The sequence below is a fragment of the Schistocerca nitens genome, chromosome 4 (genome assembly GCF_023898315.1).
Source record: "Schistocerca nitens isolate TAMUIC-IGC-003100 chromosome 4, iqSchNite1.1, whole genome shotgun sequence".
Taxonomy (NCBI): Eukaryota; Metazoa; Arthropoda; class Insecta; order Orthoptera; family Acrididae; genus Schistocerca; species Schistocerca nitens.
Window position 1 is genome coordinate 377231174 of NC_064617.1, and position 20300 is coordinate 377251473.

General features: G+C 39.0%; 1 protein-coding gene across 2 annotated transcripts in view; it reads right to left on the reverse strand.

Annotated features, from left to right (window-relative positions):
- The window catches only part of LOC126252805 (venom carboxylesterase-6-like), a 152161-nt gene that overhangs the window by 66973 nt on the left and 64888 nt on the right, over nt 1-20300 (reverse strand). For both annotated transcript variants that reach the window (XM_049953742.1, XM_049953741.1), the window contains exons 3-4: nt 19353-19512; nt 3814-3999 (exon numbers count right to left, since the gene is read on the reverse strand). In XM_049953742.1, the coding sequence (XP_049809699.1) occupies nt 3814-3999; nt 19353-19512 (346 nt within the window). The remainder of the gene's footprint in view (nt 1-3813; nt 4000-19352; nt 19513-20300) is intronic.

The window sequence follows — 20300 nt, forward strand, 5'->3', positions numbered from 1 at the left end:
TTACAATGGGAATCAAATTCAGGGTTATCTAGGGAGTTTCCTAAGTTTAAGCCAGATGGGGAAGTACACCCTACTCACTTTTTTTTAAAGGTTCAATCAAGCCTTGCCCAAGACTTGGAAAGATTAAAAAAGGATTGAATTTGCAGTGGAGTATCTTTTAGGAGAATCCTCAGAGTGGAGTACAGTAAGCATCGAAAACTTTTCGTCTTGGGCAGACTTCCATAAGAAGTTTAAGGAGAAGTGTTGGTCAGCAAGTGCCCAAGAAAAACTAGGTAATATCTGATTTGTGGGACCCAAAGTATTACAACAGTACGTGGGGTACAATGCAAAAGTATTTCAACTGGCATTTAACTAGAGCGAAGTATTTAGATAAGCCCATGGAGGAAGAAGGGTTGGTCCGAATTTTAATAAGACACTTACACATCTATGCTAAGATAGATATATTATGTAGTGGGTGGAAAACCATAGAAGAATTATTGTCCTTTGTAGACACACCTGATGCCTTAAACATGGACTGCAAAGAGAAGTGCTGGTTTGCACTTGCTAAAGTGAAGTTAATATCAGATCCATGGGATCCAGGCAGAGTCACATATGTCTCCCAGGGACGTTAACATTCTGTGTTAATGGGCACAGTAACAACTGTCTGATCCCTAGTTGTTCCCGGTGTTTCTTCTGTCATAAAAGTTTCCTGCAACGAATTCCCCCTACTTACACTATCCTATTATCCCCCAATTACAGTTTAATAGAGAAACATAGCAGTGAGGAACTGATTACGTCAACCAAAACTGCTTTTGGTATGCAGCCTCTTTGACGACACAAGGAGCAGTGCGAAACTGGACTGCGTACACAATTCACATCCTTCTCTCTTCTCTTCTCTCTCTCTCTCACTCTCTCTCTCAGATGACTTGTGACGTGTCTAGCTGATCCTCTTCTCTGGTTAATCAGCTACATCAAAAGCTTCTTCTCCAAAAACTTGGTATGTAGCCTCTTCCTCGGTTATTCCAGCGGTGCCCCTGCCTATCTTCATGACTCGTCTCATGTTATCCCAACTTATTTTGACTTGCTAGGTGGTGACAGGAGATGGGAATGGGTGCGCAAATTACCCCTGACGTAAGATAGACCAAATTTGCCTAGCCAGCCAGTCTCCCCCACCATCCACCTATAGTTAAATCTTATTTTTGCCTAGCCAGCCAGTCTCTCCCGCCATCCACGTATAGTTAGGTCTTATTTTTTCCTAAGCTATTCTTTAAAGGTAATCTCTTCTCCAGTTTGCCTTGCAAACCAGTGTGTAGAGGTCTAAATGGAATCAATGTCATTAATGGAGTATGTTCTATTGATATGAGATGTCATTATAAGGACTCTAAAAATGAATTTCTTGAAAGCTGTCTGGTAAACCCTTATTTGCCACATGTTTCTGGGTACTTAGGGAGAACCACAGCTAGCACATAACTTTTAAAATAATTAAAGAATTCACGAGATTACTAGTTTCATAATGAAGGTAAAGTGTTCAAGTAAAAGTTAAAATTTATAATTTTTGGAGCGTATTCATTTTGATAAACTGAAACTGATATTAAGTTAACACAAGATACAATATTGTGTGAATAACTAAATAACGATAACATGGTACATAATTTGATACTTAATACAGAATATTTTTTACCTTTTATGAGGTGTAATGTAGATGGGAGGGTTTGTATCGATTTTCAAAGGGGTGGGAAGTGTAGGTACAAGCATGACTAACACTAAACACACATCACACCTTTCAAACGACCCTCGCAAACAAGTGTGACTGATTCTTCACCGTTTGCTGTTCCATAGGGGTTGCTAAGATTTTCTTTGGGGACCTTAGGGGTGAAGGTGAGAATGTCCGTTCTGTAGGAGGCGATTAACACCATACCTCCTCTGGCTTCTCACTCAAGTACCAGTTAGGTACGGATCCTGGGGAAGGGGGCTGGGAAGGGTTATATATGGGACTCTCTAGAGGCGAGACATGTTAATAATTTGTGATGGTTATTAAACCAACCATGATATAAATGTATATTAATAGAGTCTAATGTTTGATGACTCAGTTGGCTTAACAGAGTTTAAATGTTTATACAAGAAATGGTAAAGTGGTTTCCTGTTGAAGTGAAAATATACCATGATTGAACTGAAAGTTTTCTACAACTACCCAATTATTTCAAAAGTGGAGTCTTTTAAATTCCTATAACCAGCAACAGTTTTTGGAGAAGAAGCTTTTGATGTAGCTGATTAACCAGAGAAGAGGATCAGCTAGACACGTCACAAGTCATCTGATAGAGAGAGAGAGAGAGAGAGAGAGAGAGAGAGAGAGAGAGAAGAGAGAAGGATGTGAATTGTGTACGCAGTCCAGTTTCGCACTGCTCCTTGTGTCGTCAAAATGTTAAAACACCTGCGCGCACACGCACGCACACACGCACGACTGCAGTCTCAGGCAACTGAAGCCACACTGCGAGCAGCAGCACCTTTGCATGACGTGAGTAGCAACTGGGTGGGGGTAAGAAGCTGGCTCCCCCTCCCCACCCCAGCCTTCTCCTTACCTGCACCCAGTCACCACTCCCATAATGCACTGGTGCTGCTGCTTGTAGTGTGGCTTCAGTTGCCTGAGGCCGCAGGGCCGCAGTCGTGTGTGTGTGTGTGTGTGTGTGTGTGTGTGTGTGTGTGTGTGTTTTCCTTTTTTTTTTTTTTTTTTTTTTTTTGACGAAGGCCTTACTGCCTGAAAGCTTTATTTGTGGCAGACTTTTTGTTGTGCCTATCTCCAATTCAGCATCTCTTCTACATGGTGAGTAGCAAGTTGTATTTGTGTGTACTGACATGAGAAGTTATTTTCTCCACCAGAAAAGCTCCACACAATGTAATTAAAAATGTTACGAGTAAGGTAGGAGAAATTCTGCATCAGAATTTGAAGTGACAGAAATTATTTTTTGTGTGTATGTAATTGGAGACTTAACAGTTACTGGTGGTGGTATGCGTGTAACAATCAGGATAATCAAGAGCTGATGTTGACAAAATCAGTTCTCAAACAATGAGGACATCAACAGGAAAATGTCGTTTGATACACAGAAGTGCCCAGGTTGCGCAACTGTATCTTTTATCATGTTGTTGGACAAAAACCCAAACTAACTTCCCAGAAAATTAAAGACAAATAAACAAAACTATTTCTCTAGGTGCTGTCTAACTTTCAGTACATGGGTACCTCAAATACAATTATCTTATAGTCATTAAAGAAAATATTCATGCATTAAAACTTTCAGTCAGATGGGTGAAAGCCTGGGTTTTATCACTGGAAGTGGACCACAAATCTAAGGTACTCACAGTGTTTGTAACAATGCTTGGAGGATAGAACAGACTTTCAAGTCAAACATTTTATCTTCCTTGCAAACTGAATGTGATAGAGTAAAGCCACTGCAATATTTATTTGTTCACTATATTCAAGGCAGCATTGTTCACTTTTCTGTGCCAGAAGTTCACATGCACTGCATATTGACAATGACTGCTGTAATTACAAACTAAACCAACACAATGTTTTAGCACTAGTAAAAGAAGCTTTCATCAGTTTATAATGAGAGCAATGGCACAGATATGATGCTGATAACCAAGAAATAAATTCAGATACTGAACATTGCTATTGTTTCTGAAACAACAATACTCCTTTCACTCACAAGAAGATCTTTTGAGAACTGAACTGGAAGGTATTTTTTCTTACCTCTATTTAGATTTGTTAAATCTGTCACAATTCCATGTATTGATTATTGTGATACTGCAATGCATATATGTACATATGTATGTATGTACCTTTACTCAGTGATGATAGCATGTGGTAGTGGACACTTGCACCACCAGCATCTTGACCAAATATCGTAACAGTGTTACTGTCACCACCAAAGTATTCAATATTCTGCTGGATCCACTTTAATGCTGCAACTTGGTCTTTTAGCCCATAATTTCCGGGTGATGCACTGTCTCCTGTGCTGAAGAAACCTGTAATGAAACAAGGTTTTAAAAGTAATAAAAATCTGCTTTACTGGATGTTTTCCATTTTCTGTTCCTGTAAAAATTGTATAAAAAAGTATACAAATGTAAGTGGAAAATTCTCTTAGACGGCATTAAGGATGATACAATTTTCTATACATCTGATTATACAATAGTCAGACACAGATTAATATTCAAAATGAGTTATGACTGAGATAGAACTATAAAAGGATCCAACTTTCCTTCATGCCTCAAGTTTATTCGCTTCAAACAGAAAGAAAACAAAGAGGAAAATGAACGATTTCATGAGGAAACCACATCATTTTGATGCAGATGTCATACATGATGCACCAATTTTTACTCACTTCCACACTTTTCATCAGCCTGTGGTTGGTGAATACCACAGTGCAGAAGAAGAGGGGGTGGGGGTGGAGGTGACTGTGCATAGTGATCAAGTTAAATTTTTATAAGTTGAGCTCAGAGAAAAAAAGAAAAACACTAGGAGGAGAAAGAGTGTATTGGGGAGGTAGAGAGGGTTACTCTACATGAAAATCTAGGTTTGAAAACTGAACCATAAGGGTTTTGGTATATACCTTATCTCAAAACTTCCTACATAAAAAAGGCGGTGTTTAAATTGCACCTACGAATTTTCATCAACATGTTGACATTTTATGTCGTCATGATTAATGCATAGACTGGAATAGTAGGTATCTTGTCTTCTAGAGCCACATATTCTCCCAGCAAGTATTGTAATTACTGTCTCTAAGAACTTTTTTCACCCAAACTTTCTATAGTACTAGCCCCTGGAACAAAATAAGAGGAAGCAAGTAGTTTATGTACATTTCATTCAAATTGTAGGAGACACAATGGATGAATTCTATGATTATAGATAGGGAAGTACTAATTCCATGGTATGAACTTTGCCCCAACATCAGTCCTTTTGAATTTTATCTTTGAAGCCATCTAGACAACTGGTATATGTACTAGACACACCTAACACACAAGCAATATCAGAATGTTAAGGCAACTTGCAAAAGCATTTGACACTATCCGGGAGTATTTAAAAGTCACAATAGTACGTAGTCTAACAAGTCTATTGCAAGGCTCTCCGCAGCTGAGAGAGTAAATGCCAAGGTGTAACCATCGCCCACCAACAGTAACCTGCTCCTGGTATCTACTCGGCCACCATGTAGAGTCGGAGAGGGCGACCAGCAGAGACTTCCACAGTGTGGTTGCGAAGGCACAATGGAAGATACTGCAGCAGAGTATGAAAAATGGCTGATGATGAAATAACAGAAGTGACAATGGAACAAATTCACCACCACTTTGCCAATAGATACACGATCAAAATTATCAGTTGTAATTGTACGTATAAATGAGTATTAGCTGTAATCCATATCAAAATTAATAACATACAGATCCACTGAGCTACATTTACAAATGAGGTATCAGGCAATTGGTAAGGAGTCAGTTTTCATCACTAATAACAGTTCTGCACAGTTCAATGGCCAAGTACAAGGATTTCAATTGGACACTACTTCGGCGACTTGCATGTCCCTAACTCACCTCAGTTATCCAACTGTGGAAAGGGGACCTACAGTTTAATGTGGATCCAAATAATATGTCATTTTAGGTGACTCCTCACATCACTGATATGTAAAGGCTGGGTTAAAACACAGATTGAAAAATCTGAAATGCAACTGGGATTTGATCCTGCGACCTCCCAGCTTCCAGGTACCTACATGTTTATCGCTAGGCCACCAGCCCTGAGTTATCATCCCTGAGCATTTAGTATCAGATACACATACACAATCGATGATATACTTTAATTTAAATAATCATGATCAGATGAATTTGCAAGAATGGTGAGCCCATCACATCTACACATTTCATGAACACAGTATCATGTACACCTGTCCAAACCTTGCTCCCAACGTATCATATGTTGGGATTTAAGATTTATTTATTGGTTAATTGATGATTTATTTATTTGGCCATCAATAAAGATTCTTATCGTTCAAACATGATGCAAACATTAGTGGAAGGAGTGCATAGACACACTTCACATAAGCAGCCCATATTAATTCCTAGTTAATTATTTAATCAATTTTTGTTTTGTTTTATGTGACACACACATGTGACATAACTTGTGATTTTATAGACATTAATGAACCAATAGACTTAGAAAGAACTGTGAACTCAGCAAATGGTGAGGGAAGAGAGGTGCTCATCTCGACATATTGATTGTACACTGAAGAGCCAAAGACGCTGGTACACCTACCTAATATCATGTAGTGCCCCCACGAGCACACGGAAGTACCGCAACATGATGTGTCATGGACTCGACTAATGACTGAAGTAGTGCTGGAGTGAACAGACACCATGAATCCTGCACGGCTGTTCATAAATCCATAAGGGTATGAGCAGGTGGAGATTTCTTCTGAACAGCACATTGCAAGGCATCCCAGATAAGCTTGATAATGCTCACATCTGGGGAGTCTGGTGGCCAGTGAAAGTGTTTAAACTCAGAAGAGTATTCCTGGAGCCAACTCTGTACCAATTGTGGGCATGTGGGGTGTCGCATTGTCCTGCTGGAATTGTCCAAGTCCGTCAGAATGCACACTGGACATGAATGGATGCAGGTGATCAGACAGGATGCTTATGTGTGTGTCACCTGTCAGAGTTGTATCTTGACGAATCAGGGGTCACTCCAACTGCACATGCCCCACACCATTACTGAGCCTCCACCAGCTTGAACAGTCCCCTGCTGACATGCAGGGTTCCTGGATTCACATCCATCGCTTGATACAATTTGAACCAAGACTAATCTGTCCAGGCAACATGTTACTAATCATCAACAGTCCAATGTCGGTGTTGATGGGCCCAAGCGAGGCAAAAAGTGTTGTGTCATGCAATCATCAAGCGTAGACGAGTGGGCATTTGGCTCCAAAAGCCCATATCGATGATGTTCTGTTGAATGGTTCACACACTGACACTTGTTGATGGTCCAGCACTGAAATCTGCAGCAATGTGTGGAAGGATTGCACTTCTGTCACATTGATCGAGTTTCTTCAGTCTTCATTGGTCCCGTTCTTGCAGGATCTTTTTCCGGCCACAGCGATGCCGGAGATGTTATGTTTTACCATGTTCCTGATATTCACGGTATACTCGTGAAATGGTCATATGGGAAAATCCCCACTTCATTGCAACCTCGGAGATGTTGTGTCTCATCGCTCATGCGCCGACTATAACACCATGTTCAAATTCACTTAAATCTTGATAACCTGCCATTGTAGCACCAGTAACTGATCCAACAACTGCGCCAGACTTGTCTTATATACATGCTGCTGACCGCAGCGCCAAATTCTGCCTGTTTACATGTCTCTATATTTGAATAAGCATGCCTATACCAGTTTCTTTGGCGCTTCAGTGTATATGTACAGCATAAAAAATTTGAATTGCAGCCAATTTTATTAAACTCAGCAGGTATATTGTAGTTTGGCTTGGAAGGGGCAAGGAGGGGGGGGGGGGGGGGGGCTTGGGTGAGGGTATTGTAAGACTGTATCAGCATGCTCTTGGTCTGTATCAGTCAGTCACGCATGGATGCAAGAGGTCAGTTGGTATAAAAGTTAAAGTGATTGTTTTTGGGTAATGAAACGGGTGCACAAGTTTATACTTGTGGGTGTTGGACCTGAGCACCTCAGGACTGTTAATAATTTAGCAGTTTTTCACACTTGTTTCTGGCATGTAATATAGTAACATATTCACGTAAATTTGAAGTATGTTGAACTACATTTTCATGACTTAGCTACAGGATTTTTACAAATTTTTGGTGCTTCATTACTATGTATCTGTATACCTTTTTGATAAATAAATACATATTGGAGTCTGGAAGTACACGTTCTACAAATATGCAAACTTAACACCACAGACAATGTTTTATCGATTTATCCATTCATTTCAACAAATTTCTGTGTGTTATTCATTATTGTGTTGATGAAGATATAAAATAAATCATTTATGTTACCCGATCACACATTCTTTCAGTTGGCTACCATTGTTAATCCTTCAAGATTGCACCATTCATTTAATAGTTCGCTAACTTGCCCAATACACATTTGTTTGAGCACTTGATGTTTTGTAAAACCTTTTCCATTTTTAGTGAGTAAAGCTTCAGCACATGTAAGTAAGGTGTGCAACTCAGCCTTACAACATAAGAAATGAGCTACCATCACTCTGGTTTTTACACTGGCTTGATCTGCTTATACCAGTAACCAGACCTGCTACTTTGTCTTAGGCAGCCACATAGGGAAGTGATATGTGAGGACATTACAATGTGCATGAGCGTACACAAGAGGAGGATATTTTTGATACTGTTGATCAGCTTCTGACCTGACAATTTTGAAGTGTGTTCTTTCACTAATATAAGTAGCAGCCATATTTTCCAGCCCTGGCTTTAAGGATAAGTGGCATGCTCCATAACGAATTTCCACAGCTCAGCCACTTGCTTCATAGTATTTGCTGACACCAGGCTTCTTATCTTATAGTGGACACCAAAAGTTGCCAATGCAATGTAAACTTGCATCAGCAAGGTTCTTTTTAGGTGGGCTCCTGACAGCAATGGAGCAGATGCAGCTCAGTCCTCCTCTGTACTTGAGGTCTACCGTATTTACTCGAATCCAAGCCGCACCTGAAAAATGAGACTCGAAATAAAGGGGGAAAAAAATCCCGAATCTAAGCCGCACCTGAAATTTGAGACTCGAAATTCAAGGGGAGAAAAAAAGTTTTAGGCCGCACCTCCAAATCGAAACAAAGTTGGTCCATTGTAATATGAGACACAATTTAGTCGAATGAAAGACAATACAGCTACAGTAGTTTGGTTCGAGTCGTAAGCTTAGCAGTTAAGCTTTACCAGGTAGCCATTGCTATGCGTCAGACGCTCCGTCCGTATTTATACGAGTACCATTCCTTTTTCACGTGCTTCGTCTGGTTTGAATCGATTGCTTATTTTGCTTTGATCTGATAAGTGCCGTTTTCTTTGTTATAGGTGTTTACGTCACTCTAAGCTGAAAATGCATTACTGTACTGTGTCATGCATTGTTTGTCGCATTCTGATAGTGCGTGTTTACGGCCTGTCGCTGCTCGCGGCATGGCTTGCTTTTGTGCGCGCTACCGCCGCTTACAATAATAATAAAAAAAAAAGGTGAGGAATCATCTCATTAGCGAAACAATGGCAAGAGACTGCTATTTGTTGTTACTAACACTGCTGCTTTCTTTGATAATGATCAACAAGAACCAAATAATAGACTGCGTATGATACATGTTCTGAACGAGAGTTAGGCGAAAATTTTTCTCCGTGTGAAAATCTTTGCGGCCGCTTCTTTAGTACATCAAATTCTGCACAGAAATTAGTCATCTTAGATTTAAAAATCTAGTCAGTTGCCGTGCTTCATTTCTGACTGTATCACTATCAGGCATAAGAATAATACGAATATAAACATGACACGATACGTATATTCTTCCGCGTTTGCTGTTGTCTCACTCTAGTTTCGTAGTTTATTAGGCAGATAGGATTTAAATGAGATAGCAGCAAACACGAAAGAATGCATGGCAAAATGTTTATATTCGTATTATTCTTATGGTGAAGAGAATACTGCATTTGATTCACATTTCATCAGGTTCCTACTGGCAACAGTCTTGCCAGTCGGATTTTCGTAGTACATTGAACTTCTGCTACATTCGAAGATGAACAATACGGAATTTATATTTACTTCGTTGGATAATGTATGAAAATGCAGTGGTCGAAACTCGGGGAGGAGAAAAAAAAGCTGGACTTCCACCTTTTTTTTTTAATTTATTTACTGACGCAGAGGTCTTCAACACCGGGTACCATCAGCTCACAATACGTTTCCTAGACAGCCTTCCAAACATACTTATCCAACTCTGTGATTGCCTCTACATTCAGCTCCACAGACTAATACCTCCAGAGCCTCTTTGCCTGTGTCAGTACCACAATGAATGCAACACTGTGATTGTGAAGTTGTGACAATTCATACGGAGGCAGTGTAACAATCGCACCGAGGAAACAGCATGATGGCAGTCTGGTTTCAGTACAGATCAAAAGTGAGAGTGCAGCACTGTATATGTCACCTTTGCACACCTTTTTGTTGTTTTTATTATTATCACCCCGAATTTGAATAGCAAATTATGGAAGAAAGCTATTAACAGAGAAGGTTTCAACACAGCAGACAGAACAGCACTAGTTGCAGAAAGTAGAACAGCTGTGTGTGGATACCAAAGAATTGCACACATAAACAGGCCTCATAAAGGAATATGCAAAAATACAAACAATCCTGATCCTCCTGTGTGAAAGCATTAACATGTTCATGGAAGATATTAAGGCAACAGTGGCAGCAGCACCAGTGATAGCACACTGGGATGACAAACAACTCATGAATGTGACCTGACTTCAGCTGACTGGCAAAGCTCACACATCAGAAGCAACTACGGCACATGCAAAAAAATGAACAGTATTACTACGAAGCCTGGGGAGGGGAGAGAGGAGTTCTACTGCAACCAAAAAAGTGAAAGCAAAGACCTGTGGCCTTACAAATGAGACTAACACCAGTTGAGCAATCATTCATGAGGCAAACCACCGAGTGCTGGATCCCTTTCTGAAGGGATTATCCACAGCAGTTTCGTACAGTCAGAGTGGAGCCTTACAAGGGGCAATAATCTCAGTTACAACATTGGCGGAGATTGATGAGGCAACCTAACTTATGGAGCTTGTAAGGATTTTCCACATAGAAGTAATATTTTAACACTGCTTCCTCCGACTGGCATTTTTCTATATAATGAGAGGGTATTCTGTATGACTGTAATTACCTCCTGGACTTGTATACCTGTATACGGATTGGTAATTGCAATCAAATGGCATAACCAATCTGTGTACAAATATACCAGTGGAAAAATTTGAATCGCAGGCATCCAAGAAATGATAGATCTCTGCAATTTCGTTACAGCACAAAATTATTAATTCAATAATAATAGAAACTCCCAACTGGAAGGTGAAACCAAGATTTGCAGTACTGACAGCAGCTTGGCAATATTTTTTTACAATACATCAGACTTTTTTTTTGCCACAGATCCCTAACAAAGAAAATTATCTATTATTTTAGATACATGGGTGACACGCTTGCCCTTATAGATGGAGATGAGCATGACATCCAACATATCAATCAAGTACTAAATAAACTACATCCTAAAACCCACTTCACCATGTAAACAGAGAGAAACAAATCAAATAATTCTCTGCACCTCACAATCACTAACAACAATATGTTACACATTTTTGAAATTTACAGAAAGCACAGAACAACTGACAACATGATACATGCCAATTCATGCCACCCAAAGGCACACAAGCACGCATAATTTCTAGCTGTGATCAACAGAATACAAAATCTACTATTGAACAAGCTGCCATTCAAAAAGGACTTGATACGTTACAATGAACAGCACAACAAAATGGCTTCAACTCTGACATAGTAATGCAAACATACAAAAGAAAAAGTTTACCTATGCAACCAAAAATTCAGAAGGATAAAAAATTGTCCAGAGAAACACTGAAAAACACAAAACCAACCTACATACCTATAAAATATTTAGGTACAATGATCAAACAAATTAAATGAACTAATGAAGAACACAAGTGTCCAGTTCGCATGTACAACCAACAATAATATATGGTAAAGACTTCACTCAGGAAAAACAAGCACACGAGTATTAGCAAAAATAATCCTCTTACATTCTTCAATCACCAAAATAATGGTAACCACAACTCAGAATGAATGGAATTAGCAACAAAAATTTTACACATATTACCTTAAGATTTAACAATGAATGTACTTGAAGAGACAGAAATCTGCATACATGATACAAACACCCCGATGACATTTGAAATGAACGAATGGATTTAAACAAACATTACACAGAAAATTTTACTGAATTCCTAACCAAAGATAATAGATAGACACAAACAACTGACCAAGCCACAAAACTGCTTATAGAATACGAGTCCTAAACCTACTCCACATTTTAACACAGTACAGGGTGACAGTGACCCCTGATGACATAGGGACATAAGTACCAAATTTGTACACCTGGAAACATGATTAACCAACATTATAATAAAATTAAAAATGTTATGTAAATTTTGCTGGTGGTCTGTAATGGATGCATCACAATAAATACATCATTAAACTACTATAGCAGCAATCTGGATTTTATTACATACTGTCTCTAAGAATTACCTTCTCCAAAGTAGGCCCATTGGATCTTAAACCTCTACAACATATTGTTTTTGCTAGAACTCTTAGGGAGTAATTATGAGCTAGACAGGATGCAAGACTTTGTAGGACAGAGCATTTCCAATAGAGGTGTCACTACCCTGAGGTGCCCCAGTCACAAGCCTATGAAGTATTGGGCGAGATATGATAGGAACATGAAATAAATTCATGGAGACTTCAGACAGGGATAACTGCTGACACTATTGTGCGGAGAGAGAGAGAGAGAAAGTGTCACCTATGATGTAGGAGTAGGTGGACTATGCAATATTTTACGATAAATCATGACAAGCTTCCTTCCCTTGAAAGAATCTCAACCTGTTTATAGAGATCTCTCCACACCAGAACACACACTCACAAGTTATCAGAAAGGAAAAGAAACTGAGAACAAATACAAAAAAAAAAAATTGCCCATAATTATCTATTGGTTGGTTGGGTGATTTGGGGAAGGGGAACAAACAGCGAGGTTATAGATCTCATCGGATTAGGGGAGGATGGGGAATGAAGTTGGTTGTGCCATTTCAAAGGAACCATCCCAACATTTGCCTGAAGCAATTTAGGGAAATCATGGAAAACCTGAATCAGGATGGCCGGACACAGGTTTGAACCAGCGTCCTCCTGAATGCGAGTTCAGTGTGCTAACAGAATTGTCTACTCTTCATCAAAATATAGAGTATTTTAAAAGTACAGTGGGCTAGTTGAACAGCATAGTGTTATGTCTAAGAGAGCACTGGCATAAACACACAAACACAACACAGTGCTGTCATCACATGACTGTGCAAGTTATTAATGTACCATCACCTTCGAATGTCGAAGTGGCACACATTTTAACACTAGAGAAGATCTGATCACAATTAGGGTCAATAAACATTTTGAACTGGGAATTGATGAAGTACCAAAGCTAGGCATCCATTACAAATTAAACCTTCTGTGCATGTACTGCTCATCTAGTGGCAATGTAGACTCTTTATTCAACAAGTTAAGTGGGGTCGTGGAAAGTCTCAGGCCTCAAAATTAAAATAATAGTATGCAGAGACATGAACATAAACACAATTGTTGAAGATGAAATTAGTAACGCTATGAGGATATAGAAAAAACTTTGGTGTAAATGTTAAACCACATACTTGCAGATACTGACAGGGAGAGCATAAAGTATTTTATAGAGATGTTTGCTCTCTGATCTTTACTAACAGATAATAAGAATATGTAAAAACCACAAAATTGAAGACCTACAACAAGTTCTTCTCTCAATGTAAATTACACACTATTTCTAGGATAATGGAAAATCAAACCTGGGATGATGTGTATATGGAAAATAATATACGTGCTAATGTCTCTAAATTCTTTATTATGTTTAATTTTTGAGGAGACATTTCCAAGAGTAATCACTTCAACAGCAATACTTATGAAAAACAGATGGATAACTGTGGCTATTCAAACGTCCTCTGACACACTTCAATGCCTCAGTTCTTTAAGAAAGCACTACACTAACCCATAGTTCATAAATTACGGTCACAATTACAGAAAGATACAGAGGAGGGTACTGCTTGCTGCAAACAACATTCGATGACAAAATAATACATAATGCTGAAAATTAACGGAAAGTAGTATGGTATGTCATAAAACACAAAACTGGAAAAAGAACGTAAGTGTAACAACATACAGATCGAATCGGAAGTAGAGAAATTTTCATTTTCAGAATCTGCCAATTCCTAAGGCTTTTCTAATTCTCTGGTATGGCAGAGAAGTTGCAACAAAATAATCCGAATGTGTAGCACCCGCAATGAATAATGCAGAAAGCAAAATGATGTTTCCCCACAACAGAACTTGAAGTCAGGAAGATAATGAGCAAAAATAGGAAGTCAGTAGGCATAAATAAGGTTCCAGTCTCTGTTCTGAAGACACAGATAGACAACATACAAAAACACAGATAGACAACATACAAAACCTATTAGCAAACATAATAAATGACTCCTTTCAATTCAAATTTTTTATATAAATAACATGCCCTCTAGTATTACAGGTAATTCTAAAATATTTCTGTTTGCTGTTGACACTAGCTTGGTAGTACAGGATGTTGTGTGTAACATTGGCTCTTTTTAAATAGTGCAGTTCATGATAATTTCATGGCTTGTAGAAAATAAACTAATGCTAAATTACAGTAAGACTCAGTTTTTAGAGTTTCTAACACACAATTCAACAAAACCTGACTTTTTAATTTCACAGAATGGGCATATGATTAGTGAAACTGAACAGTTCAAATTTCTAGGTGTTCAGATAGATAGTGAACTGTCATGGAAAGCCCACAGTCATGATCTCATTCAAAGACTTAGCACTGCCATTTTGAACTATTCTAATGCTACCTGAAGTAAGTGATCATTCGACACAAGAATTAGTCTACTTTGCTTATTTTTATTCACTTGTGTCATATGGTATTATTTTTGGGGTAACTCTTCCCATTCTCAAAGGATATTTTTGGCTCAGAAATGAGGAGTTCGGGCAGTAAGTGGTGTAAGTTGTGTACATTCGTGAGCCTCTTGTCAACCACTGTTCACTTGTCTGGGTATTCTGACAATGGCCTCTCAATATACATATTCTTTACTGTTGTTTCTTGTTAACAATATCAGCTTATTTCCAAGAATCAGCAACTTTCAATCATTTAATACTACGCAGAAATCCAATCTGCATTTGGATCGCACTTGATTGATTGAGAGGGGTTATGCGACCAAACGGCAAGGTCATCAGTCCCGCAAATCCGAAGTTAGTCACAGAAGAAAGAGGGTCCGCTAAAAGTGGATGGATAGAATCAAGGGAGTCAAATTATAAAATAATAAACATTAAACACACACAGTAAAAGGCATAAAAGGTGAGACCAAATCTAAAAACTGGAAGAAAGAGGCAGTCATAAGGTCGAACACCGAGAAGACGGATGGATCGCACTTCCTTAACTCTTGTGCAGAAGAGTGTGCAGTATACTGCTGCAACCATTTTCAATAAGCTACCACAAGAGTTCGAAAATCTCAGCAGTGATCCATGCACTTTCAAATCAAAACTGAAGAGTTTTCTCATGGGTCACTCCTCCTATTCTGCCAATTCCTATGTAATATTGTTGACTGTATTTAGTTAAACTTATGGCTTGACTTTTTTTTGGGTTCATAAACATTTTATCTTATCTGTTATTACTTCTATCTTGTAATTTCATGTACTGACATGTTCCATGACCCTTGAGATTTGCTCCTCAATTTGGTCCTATGGAACTGTGTTTGTAAGTAAGTAAGTAAATAAATGAAAGAAGTTTGTATGAGTCATGCCCATGTTGTTACCTGCATGGTAGACATTTCATATTGGTGTCTGACCACACGGCATTGACAAGGCTTCTCCATTTGAAAGAATCCACTAGCAGTCTCACAAGATGTTGAATTTGAATCCAAAGTACTACACATCCAAGGAAGAAATGTGCTAATGCAGATGGGCCAAGTCAAACAGTACAGGCATGACGATTTAGCCAATAAATAGTAGGTGGTACAGAATAGTGATCCTGACTGTCAGCAGTGTGCTTCACTGTATACCAACAACCACAATTGTGGATAACTACTGGCAGTGGACCCAGGAAAAGAATGTGGAACAGTTTGCAAGGAATGAATTGATCACAAAATTGAGTACGCTACTAAAAAAGTTTACATTAGAAAACAGTGCACGTCATTCAAGCTGTGACGGTCGTACAAAGTAGTAGTGTAGGGTAGGACAAGAAAGGAAATGCTGAGTCATTACGTAAACCACAAGTGCAAAAACTGAGATGAGCTGCTGGCATTGTAGTAGCCAGTCATGAATCTAAAATCCACAAAAGTAAGGGGCTCTTGCTATATAAAGTGGTATATGGACAACAAATGCCCTTCCTCTGTGTATTTTAGAAATCTTCATCAGCAGAAACTATTTCTTCAGTACATGCCTTTACCAAAGAATTGGAAGTCGTCTGGAAGAAAGTTAACAGTGCTAACAACAGGAGGGCAAGAGGGTGGCTGTACTGCCCACTATAGGCTCCCGCAACTGCCTTATCATTCATCCCTCATAGTCACACATTTAAAAATGAATACATTACAGGCCTAAAAGGAACCATGTTATCAGGTTAGAGGACTTACAACCGTCATGATCGAGTATGGTTACCACTGATGGTGCTCAATACATACTGAGGTGACATAAGTCATGGGACAGTGATATGCACATATGCAGATGCCATAGTATCGCATACACTAGGTATGAAAGACCAGTGTATTGGCAGAGCTGTCATCTGTATTCAGGTGATTCATGTGAAAAAGTTCCTAATGTGACTATGTCCACAGAATGGGAATCAACAGATTTTGAACATGGAATGGTTGTTGGAGCCAGATGTATGGGACATATCATTTCAAAATTGTTAGGGAATTCAATATTCCGAGATCCACAGCATCAAGAGTGCACCGAGAATACCAAATTTCAGGAATAACCTCTAACCATGGACAACACAGTGGCCAATGGCCTTCACTTATCGACCAAGACCAGAAGCATATGTGTACAATTGTCAGTGCTAAGAGACAAGCAACACTGCATGAAATAATTGCTGAAATCAATGTGGGATGTATGATGAATGTATCCATTAAAACTGTGTGGCAAAATCTGGCATTTATGGGCTACAGCAGAAGACTACCATTGCGAGTGCCTTTGCGAATAGCGTAACATCGCCTGCAGCGCCTCTCCAAAGCTCGAGATCATATCAGTTGCGTGTTAGATGTCTGGAAAACCATGGCTGGCCAGATGAGTCCCACTTTTCAGTTTGTAAGAGCTGATGGTAGTGTTCAAGTGTGGTGCAGACACCATGAAGCCATGGATCCAAGTTGTCAAAACGGCACTGGACAATCTGGTGGTGGCTCCATAATGGTGTGGGCTGTGCTTAATGGAATGGATTGGGTCTTTTGTCTAACTGAACCAACTGAGACCATTTGCAGCCATTCATGGACTTCATGTTCCCTAATGATGATGGAATTTTTGTGGATGACAACGTGCCATATCACCGGATCACAATATTTGTGATTGGTCTGAAGAACATTCTGAACAATTCAAGTGAATTATTTGGACACCCAGACCACTCTACATGAATCTAATCCAACATTAATGGAACATCAACGAGAGGTCAGGTCTTGCATAAAACCCTGTGCTGGCAACACTTTCACAATTATGGATAGGTATAGAGGCAGCATGGATCAATATTACTGCAGGGGACTTTGAATGACATGCTGAGTACATGCCACATCAAGTTGCTGCACTAGATCAGACAAAAGGAGGACCATATCAAAAGGTACTCCACAACCTTTGTCATGTCATTGTATTAGCTTATAAATTGTTGTATTATTGGTGCAGTGCCATAACATTTCAGAGATAAAAAAAAAAAAACCACACACACACACACACACACACACACACACACACACACACACACACACACACACTTTGTTAGCATGATGCCTAATTTAGTGGCCCTTGTCATTTCATTTTCAACACCATATAATGAGAGCACAGGCAAGCTTAATGTCTTATCAATTTGGAAGTTAGCTCGGGAGTATCTGCTCCACACAGTCTAAGACAAGTATGTGCACTCTTTGCTGACCTGCACGCCTTGTTCACATACACGACAACAGCACTCCTAGCACATTAAGTCAAAACTATAGCACCCGTGACTTTAATGGTTTCGGGTAACACATTGATATGAATGGCACCCCTTTCCCATCAACAAATTATGTTCCAAAACAAGCATTTTTGAGAGTACTTTTGTGTATGTTCACCACATCTTCAGATGTTTGCATTTATTTACAAGTCATTAACATTGTCTCTTTACTTATGATGTTTTACAATAACTGTCTTAAAAATGTCCATTGTATAATTCTGCAACATCATTAATAAAGAAATAATGTTCACAACACAAATGAATGTAAAAAGATGGCATGACAGGCATCTTGAAATGTCATGGAGGAAAAATAAATGAGTGAACTGACAACAGATAATTAGTTTGTTCAACAAATTATAGCCCCTGTTAATCAAATTGGCACAGTTTGCAAGTATTCAGTAATTTTCATGCCATTGTTGCCTACTAGCAACATTTGCAATGTATCAATGTGTAGTGCAGATGTAGGCTGCATGCAGTAAATAACAAATGTGCATTTTAAGCACCGTTCCAGAGGTGGAAATACTTCTCGCCCCAGCCCTTCCAGGTAGTAAGTTTTCTCCCACTCTACGCACACACATTAGCACAAGGGTCATAGCTACACTGTTAGACTGGAAACATGTTTCTCTTTGTTGTTCAAATCCAGGATTGGTGAAATGGCATTGTGTATGCATGGAATAAGCAAACCTTTCACTGGTTTTTGTCATGAGCCGCAAGCCTGAAGCAAGCCAAGTGTCGGCAAAAATACACAAAAATATGTCCCTGGTGCAGTACAATGCAAGGGCCTCACACTCGCACTCTCTGAACCTCTTTGCTGGGCTGAACTGAAACCAATAGCAGCCAGATTGCCCACAGAGGTCTAACAATCCTTCCTGCAACTGCTACAGCAGTGCAAACTGTTATTTAATAAACCTCACACCACTCACACCAAAAGGAAAGACCGTGAAATTTATGACTGTACAACAGTTCTTGCAAGTTTGCTAAAATGATTAACCCCATCAATCTTTAACTGTAACTCCCCAGTCTAACTAGTACCATCCACATATGAGTATTGCCCTTCAGCGGTGCCCTGGAAGCACTGATACTGATATTGTCATTAAACTTTTGCCAATACAAATACTTCAACTTGTTCACATTGATATAAAACATTTTTATCAATTAAAAAATATTATCTGACCTTCTGAGCAACTGTCCCACAATTCCAGCATTGTACAATAAGTATTTTGATATTACCAAAAATTACATTTATTATTGTTTTTTAGCTAGAGTGGTAAACTTTAAACAAAATGTAACTAAAATAAAATTAAATCTGACATATTTACCAAATGGTCCCAAGCGATAATTGATACTGACAAACACTACTCCACGGTCCATCAGAAATTCGGGACCATAATAATTTGAGGTTCCTGCTCCTGATGACCAACTTCCTCCATGTATCCACACCATAACAGGTAACTTTGATTCATGTTCCTGGACTGAAATCTTTGAAACAGAACATTGAATAATCAACATTAAATTGCAGCTCATATATTAAGTGTAAAAACACTTTAAATGTGAAAAAGAATTATTTATCAACTGAATGTCTGTGAAAGAAACAATTCTTAGTTGCTCAGAAACTATTTACTGATTCTAATGTGCCACGATGAATATGGGTGTAATTTAAAGGAGTGTATGTATGTTAGTGCCAAATGAAGTAACAACTGCTGTGTATTATGCAAGAATGAGGAAAGGGCTCTTAGTATTAGATGACTGACATGGGGGAACACAGGAAACCTCAACAGTTATTATCTTTTGGGATAAAACATGTGCTCTCTGCTCTGTTCTGTGGTCACTGTCCATCGAAAGATCCCATGTCATGTGCATAGCACACTAGTTCTGGTCGATGGCGTCCTTTGCTTTAAGCAAGGTATCACTTTTCATTTCATTGGCTACATCTCGTATATATTGAAAAATAGTTCTTGGAGAATGTTAAATCTCTTGTGTAATCACTGTGGTGTACTCAGCACCAATGCTAATTAATGCTTATTGAAGATTACAAACTGCTCTCCACTGACAATGCTGAAGGGCCGTCGTCGATACAACACACATCAGCACGCACTTTTCACTCATTGTGTCTTTATCGCTCTTCAGAACTATGGTGAATGTCAAATGTATGATAATTTTGCAGTTATGTTTTGTATGCTCACATTGTTTCCCCCTTGTATATGAGTGCTGATTCATACCACACTTTTTTCATATAGAATGTAACTCACAGGACCACAAGTATCCCC